Source organism: Chiloscyllium plagiosum, chromosome 19 (genome assembly GCF_004010195.1).
Source record: "Chiloscyllium plagiosum isolate BGI_BamShark_2017 chromosome 19, ASM401019v2, whole genome shotgun sequence".
Taxonomy (NCBI): domain Eukaryota; kingdom Metazoa; phylum Chordata; class Chondrichthyes; order Orectolobiformes; family Hemiscylliidae; genus Chiloscyllium; species Chiloscyllium plagiosum.
Window position 1 is genome coordinate 40,070,918 of NC_057728.1, and position 15,286 is coordinate 40,086,203.

General features: G+C 37.9%; 1 protein-coding gene across 6 annotated transcripts in view; it reads left to right on the forward strand.

Annotated features, from left to right (window-relative positions):
* The window catches only part of mdm1 (Mdm1 nuclear protein), a 30,358-nt gene that overhangs the window by 13,909 nt on the left and 1,163 nt on the right, over positions 1-15,286 (forward strand). For 2 of the 6 annotated variants that reach the window (XM_043709616.1, XM_043709617.1), the window contains exons 5-14: positions 7,917-8,093; positions 8,698-8,816; positions 8,917-8,998; positions 9,365-9,403; positions 9,718-9,893; positions 10,496-10,777; positions 11,484-11,647; positions 12,657-12,790; positions 13,549-13,795; positions 14,431-14,499. In XM_043709616.1, coding sequence (XP_043565551.1) covers positions 7,917-8,093; positions 8,698-8,816; positions 8,917-8,998; positions 9,365-9,403; positions 9,718-9,893; positions 10,496-10,777; positions 11,484-11,647; positions 12,657-12,790; positions 13,549-13,795; positions 14,431-14,499 — 1,489 coding nt within the window. The remainder of the gene's footprint in view (positions 1-7,916; positions 8,094-8,697; positions 8,817-8,916; positions 8,999-9,364; positions 9,404-9,717; positions 9,894-10,495; positions 10,778-11,483; positions 11,648-12,656; positions 12,791-13,548; positions 13,796-14,430; positions 14,500-15,286) is intronic. The other 4 variants (XM_043709619.1, XM_043709622.1, XM_043709618.1 and 1 more) reach the window with 4 other exon arrangements.

A 15,286-nucleotide genomic window follows, 5' to 3' on the forward strand; every position in this document is an offset into this window, starting at 1 on the left:
TTGTTCGGAGAGGGGGTGGGGGCGGAGAGGTCGGGAAGAAGATTGCAGGTCAAGAAGGCGGTGCTGAGTCTGAGGGTTGGGACTGAGAAAAGGTAGGGGGAGGGGAAATGAGAAAGCTGGAGAAATCTGCATTCATCCCTTGTGGTCCTATCACCCTCACCTTAACCTCCTTCCACCTATCGTATCCCCAGTGCCCCTCCCCCAAGTCCCTCCTCCCTATCTTTTATCTTAGCCTGCTTAGCATACCCTCCTCATTCCTGAAGAAGGGCTTATGCCCGAAACGTCGATTCTCCTGTTCCTTTGACGCTGCCTGACCTGCTGCGCTTTTCCAGCAACACATTTTTAAGCTATGATCTCCAGCATCTGCAGTCCTCACTTTCTCCTAGATGATTATAACAACAACAATTACCAGTCCATGCAGCAAATAGAATCTGCAGGATCCTCCCATATGGAAGAAACTTCACCAGTAGAATTCTTAAATCCACAATCCTCAGTGACCACTCCACCCTATCCAAGTCGAGTGGAAATGAGCTAGTTATCCAAAATCTTCTTCAGTGAAGTCCAACCTGAAAACAAAATCCAGTCTGTCCTTCTGCATCACTCCATGGAGAAATCTGAATTCTTGGATAAGGGCAGTTAAAAACTTAACAAAACTGACAAGACATTCATCCTTGCGGCGATGCTTCAGATAGGGGATACCAGCGCATCTGAGCGTGAAGGGCAGCAGGTGCAGCTGCAGGCTAGATGAAGGCAGTATTCTTTGCTGCTTTTGCTCATACTCTGCTGTCAAATGTAACAAAGCCAACTGGCTGTTTTGATGTCAGTTTGATCAGTGAACCTTCATATCCCTTAAATGATCGAAAGAGAAGGTAAAGCTCACTTGGCTTAATATCCATAGGAAGGCCGCTGACAAAAAGTGTACAAACCTCCTCTTCACTGTTGTTAGCTTCTTCACTTTTTGTGCTCATGACTGGGGAACTCATAGAGATGTACAGCATGAAAACAGACCCTTCGGTCCAACCTGTCCAAGCTGACCAGATATCCCAACCCAATCTAGTCCCACCTGTCAGTACCCGGCCCATATCCCTCCAAACCCTTCCTATTCATATACCCATCCAAATGCCTCTTAAATGTTGCAAATTTACCAGCCTCCACCACATCTTCTAGCAGCCCATTCCATATACTTATCACTCTCTCCATGAAAAAATTGCCCCTTAGGTCCCTTTTATATCTTTCCCCTCTCACCCTAAACCTATGCCCTCTGGTTCTGGACTCCCCGACCCCAGGGAAAAGACTTTGTCTATTTCTCCTATCCATGCCCCTCATAATTTTGAGACCAGAATTGCATGCAATATTCCAACAGTGACCTAACCAATATCCTGTACAGCTGCAACATGACCTCCCAACTCCTGTACTCAATACTCTGCCCAATAAAGGAAAGCATACCAAACGCCTTCTTCACTGTCCTATCTACCTGCGACTCCATCTTCAAGGAGCTGTGGACCTGCACTCCAAGATCTCTTTGTTCAGCAACATTCCCCAGGACCTTACCATTAAGTTTGATTGAATTCGTTGGATCAGGTTGTGGAGGGTTGGGTGGTGGTCCGAAGGCCCGCTTTACAGGTGAATGGAGAAACTCCAGAGACGATGTTAGCTGCTGAAGTATCTTTGCATTTCCCCTCTCGTTCCTTCCTTGCCAAGGTGGTTATTAGTATGAAGACAGCCACACATTTAACCACATTAAATTGTGCCTGCCTACTTCAACATTTTCAGTTGTCTTGAAGTCTGTTACTCTGTTCATTATTTATGACATTATCAAGTTTTGTACAGTCCATAAACTTCTAAATTGTACTACCTAAACAATTCAGTCACTTAATAAACAATAATCAATGGTCCTAAAATCAAACCCTCGGGGGTCCTCATTCAGGTTATTCAAAAATTATTTTCCTTTGACAAATTAATACTTGGCTAAAGTGAAAGCTGTCAGGAAAAGTATTTCAAAAACCTGGAACAGCAAGAAAATAACAAAATGTTTCCTGTGCTTTAGCCATTGAAGAGGCAGTTTCAGTTCAGATTTAAATCTCAAATATTCATGGGAAACAAATGCAGAATATATTAAAATATGTTCTCCAAATGAAACTTCACAAATAAAATAGTCAGAATTACAGTGGCAACTTTGGTAGGAATTTGAATTTGCAGTATGAAGGGGGGCAATGAAGTCTTAAGAATAATTGACAGAACTTAAACAGCTCAGCCTTGAGTTCTAATATCCTCTAAAATCTTAACAAAACATCAAAATTAAAATCACTCTTTGTGAAAAGTCTGCATTAAAAAACAGCAAAAACGTCTTAATACAATACTCTCATCTGGCTAAAGCATGACCACTAACACAATCGTTTTTTGAAACTGGCATTGTAGGTTTTCAAACAAATCAGGGCTCAAGGTCCTCGATCAATTTGTTATAAGGTTACAAGTTTGATAATTTTTAAAAAAACATAATGTTGTATAATAATATAAAAACAAAATCTGCCCTATTACGTAGCCCATAAAACACATTGAATTGAGATCCTAATTCAACTAAGGCAAGACAGTTACTTAAAAGGATTTTCTGAACCAGTATTTTAACAAACCAAAATATTTAAGTATCAAACACTTTCAGTATGGTATAATTTATATTGAAACCTCCTTTTTCAATCCAAGTATTAGTACAACCATAATTTCAGCATATCTATTTTTTTTTCTCGCATCCTCTTGATGAAATTACACTTAAAAAATAAAACATTTGCAGTGGACCACACGGCACTGCAGTACAAGCCACTCCCCTTACCCAGAAAAAAGACTCAACAAGTCAAGTCCACAGCCCAGAAACTGAGACTCCCACAATAAAAACCCGGACAAAGCTTCCATGGCAGTCAATGCACTTCAGTGTCGGGATCCGAGCAGATGGGTTCCACTTTTGTTTTCCCTTTTCCCATGTTGTCCTAAAGGTACTTCTAAGGGGAGGTGTAAGGGATAGAGGCAATAACTTTAAGAAGTACCAAATTTTGTTTAGAAGTTTTTCTTTGAAGTTCCTGATTGCTAAATTTTTTTTTCAGAGCCTCAAACTTCACCATTAGAGGACTTTAACCCCCTTTTACCTCAGAGATTTTAATCCCTTTCTACCTTGGGGGCTCGAACCCCTTTCTCACTTTACTTCTCATGGGGACTGAAACCCCTTTTCTTACTCTATATGTCCAGGGACTTGAAACCTTATTAAGCCCAGGGGACCAGAGCCCCTATTTGTCAGTGCATTTACGAAACTGTGTCTCTCGACTGAACTAATTACCATTCGAGGAGTCCGAAGAATATAAAGCGAATGAATGAGGAGACAGTATCCAACGCAAAGGAATATCGAGAGGGACTGAGGTTTACCTTGTGGGCCTGTCCGTCTTGTTCTGGGCAATCACTGGACACAATCCGATTGTAACTATTCGTTTGGACTCCTACCTGGCACGCCAATCTTGTCACGTTTCCGTATCAGTTGAAGCAAACCATTAGGCACAGTATGGCTCTACCTTCTTCACCTTTATTCCGAGCCCTGGAGAGAGAGAGATCGCCCATGTACACGAGGACATGAGTTCTCTGTCTTCTCTCGAGCAGCAGATTCTTAAGGAATTATATCGTTACTTACAGGGAGCAACATCCAAATAAGGCAACATCTACATTGATTGGGTGACCGTTACAATCAGCAAGCATCAACAGTAAAGAATAAGCCATCTGGTATGATACAATAGATGTTCTTCACCTTGCCTCCACTCCCCTTGCCTCCAGCACCTGCATTGTTTACTGCAAGTTCATATCTAGTCAAAGTCATGCTAGCTGAGTCTTTGTCAAGCAACTCTAAACTGAACTCTTTCCCTACCTGCTCATACATTATATACTTTCTGAGATGGTGGGGATAAATGAGGCATTTTCAAGTTGACAGGCTGATGTCAGTGTAAGAAATGCAAGTTCTGTGTCCCAATTGTTCGAAACAAATATGTAACAACATTGATTCGAAAATACAAAGACCTATTATTAAAATATTGAAGGAAAATCTGGATTCTCTCCACATCCTCTGAGAGCAAACACACTGTCCCCACTGCTAACCTTGAAGCCTTTTTGAGTAGGGGGTCACCATGGTGGCTACAGTGAATCAGTTTTCCTCACTGACTCTAATTTGATTTTGTCCCCTGCCTTGTTTTGTCCGCTCTTCTTACTTTGTTATTGCGATACTGCCCCTGGCAGGCAGAGAATGTAATTTGTTATTGGATTATTTAATTAGTGGGGTGATTTGTGGTGGGTGCTGAAAATAAAATAGAAGCTGGTTTCTCTGTGTGCTTGGAGGAGGGGGGGGGGGGGGGTGGGGTAACTGGGATGCATTATTTTCCCTTCCCATGATATTTTGATTTAGTCCCCCTCAGTTTCTACCTTTTGGTGGTGGGTTTTTGTCTAAGGTCACGGTACCCCAGGGGACAGGTTTTTTAATTTGTTAATTTATCTTTTTTAAAATAAAAGTTTGTTTCTTCTCCAGAAAGAAAAGGTGGAAACTGATGTTTTTGCTGAACTATGGATTTAATAAAACATCTGTAAATCTCTGAAAGTTTTTTACTGCCTAATTCAACGTTTGGATATTGATCTTTTGATCAGTGGAGTTTGGCAGAGGCTTCAGCTATTCATAAATTGTGTTAATAACTTAGGTGAAGAGGTAGTCAAACAAACCTACACTTGTTGATTCAAATTTAGCAGGGAGTGCAAGCATTGAGGGGTATACATCGCCTGTAAAGAAAGATACATATATGGATGAGTCAGTAACAATGTTTGAACTGAGTTTGGTATGGGTAACTGTGAGGTTATTGATTTTTGTAAGAATAGAAAACATTTTTTGAATGAATGGAACTTTAAGTGTTGGTTTTCAGAGGTATACTTGTACAACAAGCACTGAAAGTTAGAATGTTGGTACAGCAAGCAATGAGGGAGTAAAATGCATATTGGCTTTTATTACAAAAGAAACGGAAAGAACTGCAGATGCTGTAAATCAGAGACAAAAATAGAAATTGCTAGAAAAGCTCAGCAGGTCTGGCAGCATTTGTGGAGAGAAATCAGAGTTAACGTTGTGAAGAAGGGTCACTTGACCCAAAACCCAAAACGTTGACTCTGATTTCTCTTCGCAGATGCTGCCAGACCTGCTGAGCTTTTCCAGCAATTTCTATTTTTACCTTTTGTTACAAAAGGATTGGATTACAAGAATAAAGAAGGCTTGCTACAATTGTACAGGGTTTTGGTGAGACCACAACTCAAGACTGCCCAAATTGGAGAAAAAGTGCTATGTCCAGATGGAAATCAATACAAACACTGGAAGATGCACACAAAAATCTGAGCATCACACTCCTACGTCTTCGAGCAACATCTGACGCAAGAGATGCATATCCAGCATTGGACTACTTAGTCATCATAGGACCCACAACAAAGGAGCAGAAGAAAATCATCCACTATCCATGTGAATGCCTAGGAGGAGAACTTGCATAAGAGGCAGTACTGCAAAGATTGACTAGACTGATTTCTGGGAATGTGATGAATCTGCGGAACTCAGTTCCACAGAAGGCTATGGAGGCCAAGTCATTGGGTGTATTTAAGACACAGATAGATAAGTTCTTGATTAATAAGGGGTTCAAAGGTTACAGGGAAAAGGCTGGAGAATGGGATTGACAGACATATCAGCCATGATCAAATGGGGGAGCTGATTCAGTGGGCTGAATGGGTTCAATTCTGTTCCTACCTCGTATGGCCTTATGGGATGAGTTGGTTGTCCTGTGCTGAATTATGGGTCTATATTCCCTGACAGTTAGAATAATGAGAAGTGATCTCATTGAAACAATCAAAATTATTAAGGGCTTAACATTGTAAGTATTAAGACAAATTTTCCTGACGCTGAGAACTCTAGAACAAGGGAGCATGGTTTGATGACAAGCATCTGATCATTTAGGATCGGGATGGAGGAAATTCTTCACTCAGAGGTTTGCAAATCTCTGGGATTTACTACCCCAAAGTGTTGTGGATGTGCCATCATTGAATATATTTAGGGCTGGTTGAGAATTTGGAACTAAGGGTTGTGAGGAGTGGGTGGGAAAATGGAGTTGAGGCCCAAGATCAACCATGAACATAGCAATGATGGAAAAGACTCGATGGGTTGTATGTCCCCTTCTCGCTCCTGTGTTCTTTTATGTGTTTCATTATTTTTATGTTCGTTTATCTTTGCTTATTTGATTTAAGAAAATAGGAATTCTTAATAAGACTGGCTGTGAAGTTAGGTCCCTCTGTTCTACAATGCTACCCAAGGCCTACCATTAATTATATAATAAGAAATCATCCCCAGATACATAGGAGTGCAATTAGTTTTTAAAAATTGAGCCAGTTGAAGGGCTGGGAGTGGCAAATGCTTGGTCAAAGAGTTAGATTTTAAGCATATGTTAGAGGAGGGCTTTAAATGCGAACCAGGTGCTAAGGATTGACCTTTGGGAGCTGAATGCCTGGATGGCTGCATCATTTTCTAAATTGTTCATGGCAATATCATGGTTCCAGCATGTGCCAATGTGTGTCCCAAAATCTCAGTGCCGTTCTGTGTATGCGGCAGTGTTCTTGCCGTGCTATGCATGCGTGTGTGTCTGCACATGTGCGCTGTCGACACCGGGCTTCGTGTCGTTTTGCACATGCGCCGAAGTCTGTCTGCTGTTCTGTGCATGCGCTAATGTCAGCTGCCAACAGAGCAACTTTCTGTGAGAGGTACTGTACAGAGACCAGCTTTCTTACATTTTTTAAATGTGTTGTGTTAAATTTGCTTTTGTTTTGTTATGTTAATAAATGTGATTTCAACCTTCATTCAGGCTGTGCTATTCTTTGCATTAGACTTTTGGGTGATTTTTGATCAATCGCTCAATTGTGATTTTTGTTTTTGCTGGTCTGCCTCTAACCTCACTTTTCCCATAGGCCCCATTATTTCTATTAAGTGATTTTCTGTTAAGCGAGGTTCCGCTGGAATGCAACAACGGTGTTATTGCAGCACTACCTGTAGTGAGAATGGAGGATAGTTTAGAAAATATTATTTTCAAATTGTAATTCCACTAAATATATCTGTGTAAACAAAAGACATTGGGTTTATTAACCTGCTATTTTTTTCTGTATTCATTTATCGAATGAGAGGCTGGGCCAGTATTAATTGCCCAGAGGGTAGATAAGAGTCAACTGCATTTGCATGTAGGCCAACCTGGATAAGGATGCCAGATTTCCTTTCCTAAAGGATATTAGTGATCCAGATGGTTTTTACAACAATTGAGTGGTCACATGGTCACCACTGCACTTTATTCCAGAATTTCACCATCTGCCTTGGTGAGAATTGAACCCATGTGCTTAGAGCTTCTGTCTGGGGTTCAGGATTACTAGTCCAATTACATTACCACTATGCCACCATCTCTCCTTAATTCATATTAGATGATCAAAACTAATACTTTGTTAATGTTTCTTTCTCTAGCTCCTTGTTCAAGTTAATATGGCCTATTTTCTGGATTAGTGGTGCTGGGAGAGCACAGCAGTTCAGGTAACATCCAAGGAGCTTCGAAATCGACGTTTTGGGCAAAAGCCCTTCATCAGGAGGCTTTTGTCCGAAACATCGATTTCGAAGCTCCTTGGATGCTGCCTGAACTGCTGTGTTCTTCCAGCACCACTAATCCAGAATCTGATTTCCAACATCTGCAGTCATTGTTTTTACCTCGTTAATATGGTCTATGTCATACCACAAAGAATGTTCATATTTTAACAAGGAGGGATTGCAGTAGGAAGTTTCCTTAAAGGGTATCATCTTTATTATTCATAACATTAAGAAATATTGTCCCTTTCTCTAGATTTTTCACTCCAGAAATAAGCATGTGCATCCATTTAAATTCAGTAAGATGCTCAGTGAAACTGAATATTCAAGTCAGTTTAAAGGTATGCAGCCACCTAAAGGATTGCGTTTCCGTAAAGACTTTGAAGGAAAAGAAGCTTTAGCATTTGAGCAAGAAAATCTGTCTCCAATAAAGGTAATTGGATGTTGTTTGCTCACTTTTTCTGTTTATGGTCAAGGAAAAATGGTAGTTTAGTTGTGACCTGCTGAACATGGATCAAAATGTCTCACCCTCTTGATGCTTTTTGGCAACCGTCTTTAGCAGAAAAGGTTGACAAGGAATCGGCTTTCAGATTTCTGTAGATGGTTATTAGATGATTCTGCAAGGATATCAATTCTCTTAATAGGTCATGAGTTCACGTTATCCCAAGGTATGACACTCCCTGCTCTAGCATGTTCATCAGTGCACAGTTCAGGCCAGATTAAATAGTCACCTGAAGTATCTAATCTTTGTACCTGTTTTCAAAATGATGATTGAAATATATCAAATATAATTGACAACTACCTTAAATATTGTTTCTTTCTATTCTTATTTTTATTCTTAAAGATTCAATTTTTGTTATTTTTTCCATTTTATTGTATAAAATAATCATTTTATACAATAATGAAAGCAGTATCCATAATTAAAGGAGTCTAATTTTCTTTGGAGAGAAGTTGTGAAAAATGCATGTTACATTCATTGGGGGGTCTTTGAATTTTAATTTATTCAATATAATAAGCTGAAGACTGTTCATCCTAAGTCAACAGAATCCACCTCAAAAGACCAGGGTCAGGAGACTAAGGAACAACCACCTCAAGATAAACAGCTTCTAAAGCAACAGAATCCACATAAACCCATCTGCTCACGCAAAGGGCTTAGGTACAATCTTTGTATGCTTAAAATGTGCAATTTAATTATGAGGTATGATTTGCCACATTCAAATTTGCAAAAGTTACAATTTGCATCTTCTTTTTTCCAGAAAAATTAAATCTGAATACAAGACTAAGTTTAGGCCTCCTTGTCAATATGACTACAGTAGAGGAGCATACCGATCTGAAGGGGTAGGTGAATAATGGATCACAGTACTAATGTCAATATTTGCTTTTAACACTCCTGAAGTTTATTGGGACCCCTTTAAACAGGATAGTTAATTTGAAAATAGCCTAACTGAATCCAATACCTCAGTGATAACTGTGGTAATTGAAATGATCTTCTTTTGAAGATTTGTATATTCATCCAGTTATATTTTTAAAACTGGTCTTTATAGGACACTCCAGGGGGCGCTTTTGTACCATGCTACAATTCCTCAGCCAATGCTTGCAGCAAATTATTGATGTTTCACTAATTTCAATTTAGAATACATTTAATGCTATTAGATTTTCAAAAGCAAACTATTTACAAATTATTTCTACCTTCTTTCTCTGTAGGGTACTGAAAATAACCTAAATTCTTATTGGTATGCTGAGGTTAGTTTTTAGATTGTACTTTCCATGCATGTTCTGGTTTTTATAAATGCATATTTAGCAAAGTGAACTTTTTCTTTAAGTAGTTATGATTAGCAACTACCTTACTATGCTAGTGTTGTTCTTTACCATTGTTTGCAGTTTTGAAGATGCAAGATCAGCAACTGTTTTATATATTTAGAGCAGAAAGATCTCTTATCTTTAAGTAGCTTTTAAAATTACACAATGTCGACCATAACAGGAATTGAACAATTTTATGGAAAGACTGATCAGAGCTGCTGTAGATTTAATTTTATCCTTCTGCTCTGCTGTCGCAGGTAAAAGAACTTAGAGAAAAAGCAGAAGCATATAAAAGGAGAGCACTGGGCACTCACTTCTCCAGAGATCATCTCACCCAAATTTTGTCAGAACAAAATAGGTTATGGGAGGTGTCCTCCTCATCTGATACTGAAGAAACAGTTAGTGACAATGTCGAAACTCTGGACCTTGCAAGGTATAGATTAATAACAAATAAACCTGCATAAATTAATTGAACCAAAAGAACTGTGGATGCTGGAAATCAAAAAAAAAACAGAAACTGCTGGAAAAGCTCAGCAGAACCTTCTGAGGAAGGGTCACTCCACCCAAAACATTAGCTCTGATTTCTCTCAATGGATGCTGCCAGACATGCTGAGCCTTTCCAGCAGTTTCGGTATTTGATTGTGTGTATAAAATAATTGCAAGTATGAATCAGTAGATTAGTACATATTTTGGAACTTATTTTTAACATATGCTGTCGCAGCAGGAAGTAGTCTAAACCCCTTGGCAGCAGTCATGTTTTCTCATACAATAGCAAGTGTGAATTAAAATTTATCCATCATATTTAGAGCTCCAGAATGCTTTCTACTGCAGCACTAAGAGTTTACCAATGTAATTTTGAATAATTTTCAAAAATATCTAATGTTAAGTGCTCCTATTTATACACAATTAGTGGCTTTGTTGAATCTAATACATTTCATGAATCACATGTAAGTATTGCTGTAAGTCTTTCCAGTTAAATGATGAGCACATATCTCAATATTGCTGGCTTAGAGGATATTTGTTTAATATTTTTAGAACAACAGAAATACCAAATACTTCCAGCACAACAAAACAAGAACTGCAGTCTGATTCTGTAGCACAAGCATCACCAGAGAAAGCCAGAGCAAAATATAATGGTATGGGAGACAATAGTATGTCAGATGTTCCTACCCTTCCAGTTAGCAGGAAATTGGCATGGAATGATGAGGAAGAGAAGCCATGTGCACCAGAACATGGAGGCAACCAAAGCCAAAATAATGAAACTGAGAAGGAAATTGAAATTGAGAGAAATGCAGAAGTGGAAACAGTTATTGAAAGGTATTGATGTATTAACTGGAGAAGGGGTTATTTGGGAATGTGTATTAAAATGAGTTCCAAAGCTTTGGAATGAAATTTTGTCACAGCCTTTTATATAGTCAATAGTCATTTTGACCCATTTCAAATGTATAGGTAATGAGCAGTCCTTAAATTTTGTCTTTATTTCCCCATGTTAGAACTATTTATAATAATTGTTAACTGCTCTTGGATAGGTACATGGAAGGTAGTACAATGAAGGGTATGTTGGTTAGTTTAATCTTTAGAATAGGATAAAAGATTGGGACAATATTGAGGGCTGAAGGGCCTGTACTGTGCTGTATTGTTGTATGTTCTATCTTCTCCGTACTATGTTGCAACTGTACTGCTGGTCTAGTGTAGACCTGTAATTTTCGATGTTTTCTGCATGTACTTGAGGGGTGAATTAAAAAGTTATCCATGGGATTTTGGCTAAATCTCAAAGTGTGAATAGTCCCCATTTAACTTTAAAATTAAACTTTTACAGAAATAAAACTTAGCTGGCACAAGTGGTGCTTTAAATGAATTGTCTGCTCAGTAGAAACTTTCTTTCGTAGCTGCTTTCTGCACCATTTTAGAAAGCTGATTATTTGTACAGTTTTATTTTCTTCTGCACAAGATCCTTTTTTCTTCAACCAAATGAACTAATTGCTGTAAGAATGGAATAATATTAATTTAATTAAATTTCTAGTGATCCTGTCCCTGTAAAAGTACGAGGTGATGCAACAGTAAATTCAGAATCAAATGGACATTCCGAGCTTGATTCTGATGCAGGTGGGCGGCTACCTACACCAAAACTTAAGTCAACGGGTGGAACGCTGAGAACACATCATGATCTGACCACACCAGCTGTTGGTATGGGCATTTCTTAATTTGGTACAAATATCATTTGTCTATAATAATTGTAGAGATTCAGCTTTTTTTTGTTACCCTTAAGTGCGATTTCAAAAGTTGTGGAAATTAATAATTGTAATAAGAGTTTTGACATGTACTTTTTACTAGATTAGAAGGCAGCTTTGTGTACTATTTTGGAGAAATCCTTTATAAAATATGCTCTAGCTTTCCCTGTTGCGCCTTTTTTCTCCTGTTTACCCCAAATTGCTCCCCTCTTTGTTTATATCAGCTGCACCATGTACGTGTTTCTTGCTGCTCAGCATTATGGTATGGAAAGTAAACATATTCATGCTGACTGGCATTAGCTAATCATGGCTCAGTTTAATTAATAAATTTAATTTTATTAGTGGGATTCTTAATTCCCACCATCCAGAGAATAAGCAGAAATTAAATCAAGATGTGGGAAGTGGTCAGAATAATCAGAAATGTAGACCAGAAGGAGAGAAGGGCTGAGCGCTTCAAGAATGACTAATTTTGCAAAGAAATATTAATGTAATTATGAGTTATTAAAACCTGAACTCAAATGAAAATTTCCATACATTCTGTAAATCACCAAGGTAACCAAAAAGGTTTAATTTTTTTATGACTATGGGTTGTATCAGTTATTCACAGTATGCAGAAAGCCAGCAATGTAGTAAAATGGAGATACCGAAAACAAGGATGTTTAAAATTGCAGCAAATTAACTGTTGCAGAGCAATAACCAATTTTACATAGGTCTGGAAAAAATGATCAGTTAATACAGCTTATACAGCCTTCAAAAGGATTATATATTTTGTTTTAACAAAATGTATACTTCAAGGTAATTGTAATTTAGAAAGTTTTGTGTGTGCTTCCACTGCTGAAATTGTAGGTGGTATGTGTAAGTGGAAGGACAGGGGTGGTATACAAAGGCCTCAATCTCCTCTACAAATCCATTTAGACTAACCACCTAATAATTGTTACATCCTAATTTTAATTTTTCTCCACCAGGGGGTGCTGTTTTAGTTTCTCCTTGTAAAGTCAGATTGCCACCATCCCATTGCAGAAGGAGAGAGCCTCCATTGGGAAAATCATATTCGCCCTATAAATATTTATCAGAATCACCAAGCAAAATACTGAAAAAGGTACAGAACTTTTATGAGAGATATCTTGGCTCCCGTTAGCAAAGGTATTTCTTGACCAACTCGTGTTGTGCAATACAGCAGGCCTGAAATTCAATCTATGTATGACCAATCAACTGGTCTCGGGTGATGTGCTAATGAGTGAGATTGAATTGATTTACATGCACTTGGATTAGGGAAAATAGTTTTATTTAGAAAGTGGCACACTAGATTCGTGTAAGTAAGTATGTTTTAACAAATAAATTAAAACACAAGCATCTTGGGATGCATTGGAGAGAAAAGAAACTAGCATCCTCAAGTTTGGGGTATATAACTTGAGCGCCTATTTCCTTGCAAATTGAGATAACCAGTATCTGTTCAGTTATTTGACTCCAGACTACCTCATAGCCAAGTTCAGTTTTTTAAACATTTCTAAACTTTCCAACAAGGGTTCTAGAGTCTTTATAGAAATAAAGAAGGCTCATCAGTCTGTCGAGTCTCACTAGAGCAATATCGTAGAATTATTAAACTGTAATCAGAGTTGGAATCCTAGATGATTTCCCTCCTGCTTAGCCATTAAGTTATTATAGTGCCCCCACTACTGCCTAGGCTGAATTCAGATAACTTTGTGCAGCCCTACACTGGAACCTGAAACTTTGTCTTACGTGACTTCATTTACCCACTAAATCACTAGATGAAGCTGATTTACCAGATAGTTTTGTAATCTTTGCAGCATTGTACTTAAATTATTTGAGTAATGCATATTATTCTGTACTTTTTAGACTGAATCACTCCAGCAGTCCCCTACTGCAGGCGTTAAGACTTCTGATCCCATTCCTATGAGGGAAGAATACAGATCTGCAAATCTCAACAGCCCATCTCATGCAAAGTCTGAACCTTCTATTTTAACATCGTTGAAATTTCATCCCACTGTTAATGCAAAATCTGCTTCAGTCACTGTTTTACCATCTCAGAACTGCCCTCATCGGATACAAGGAACTCTTAGACATCCGGAGTTCCAACATAATGGTAATCAACATATTAATCAGTGTTTAGGAGAACACAGACAGACTGGTGAACTGGGCAGACATGTGACAAATGACATTTAATACAAAATGGCATAATTTTAAACCACATGCAGGAACAGAGGTGCCTTGGGGTACATGTAGGACAAACTGATTAAAAATACATAATTTTATTGAAACAAGATACAACGATAGATACAAAATTAGAAAAGTGAAATTATAGTTTTCTAGAGATATTTAAACCTTTCTAAATTACTCTGGCCTTTTCCTTCAGCTGGTTGGAATTTTCAGTTCCTTGGTTCAATGTAGGTAGCTATCTAATCATTCTAAACTTGTCAAATTCACACAGTGCCTGGTTCTCTTATAACATAAATGCTCTCCTCTTTAGTGAATTTTGATGGTAAATGTGATATGCGGTTTGCAGCTCCTGATACAGTAGTGAATTGAGTACAATTATTCTGTATGGTTTTTCCATGTTAGAAATTTGTTTGGAATTGTAGTGTTTTAGCATTAAAATGTTTCAAGAAAGTGTAAAGAAGAATAATGGGGGTTTAACAAGCTTGGTACAACTGTATCTAGTAATTCTGTAGCACAACTAAGAATCAATAAAATAAAGTTATTTTACAACTTCCCATAAAGGCAATACCGGAGGACTAAGGGCAAGTCTGCTGAGGATACCACCAACAGACCCAGTTGCTGCTGATAATGGTAATTTGAAGATTTTAAAGTTGAAACAAAATTAAGTTGCCTACTGTAAACCAGTACCATGCTGTCCCATCTTATTGAATTGTTAATTATAACTCGAAGAGCAGTTTAATGTTATTTGATCAAAGATTCTCACAAAAGTTGTCATTGTCTAGCAGTTTAAATTGTTTTATAACTTTTATTTCTGACTATTAACCATATTCAAATAAACTGGGGAGGAAATGATTAATTACAGAAGTCAAGGTGCAGGAAAGATGAAACATAAAGATGAGTTAACTTGATAAAGAGCAACTTGAAAAACAAATAGCGTTATACGTTTTGGTACACCCAACAAATATTTTTGCATTGTAAGGAATGATAGCTGTAAGTTTAACATTAGATAAATGCCTAATGTATAGTTTCATCTGCTCATTTAGCCATTTATTGTTTAACAAATCTGATTGTCTTTAAACTGAATTCATGATCTAGTGAAGTGTTTATTCTTCTGCTGTCAACTGTTAAAGCAGATCAATTGACGTTACTATCATATTTAAGGAAGCTGAAATACAGTGAAGATGTTTTCTGTTTGACCGACTGATGTCTATAAGAAAGCAGAAATGCATTCACTGCTGTAGATAGCGAGCACTGTCTTGCGAATACGATCTAAATACATTTTGTCAATTTCTGCAACTCCAAAGTAAAAGCTCAAAATATTGATGTTTGTTCACTGTCATATTTAAACCATGTCTATCTTCATATGTGTTTTTGGTATTAGCTTTTGTTCAGATTGTATTTTGATAAGTCCAGTGGA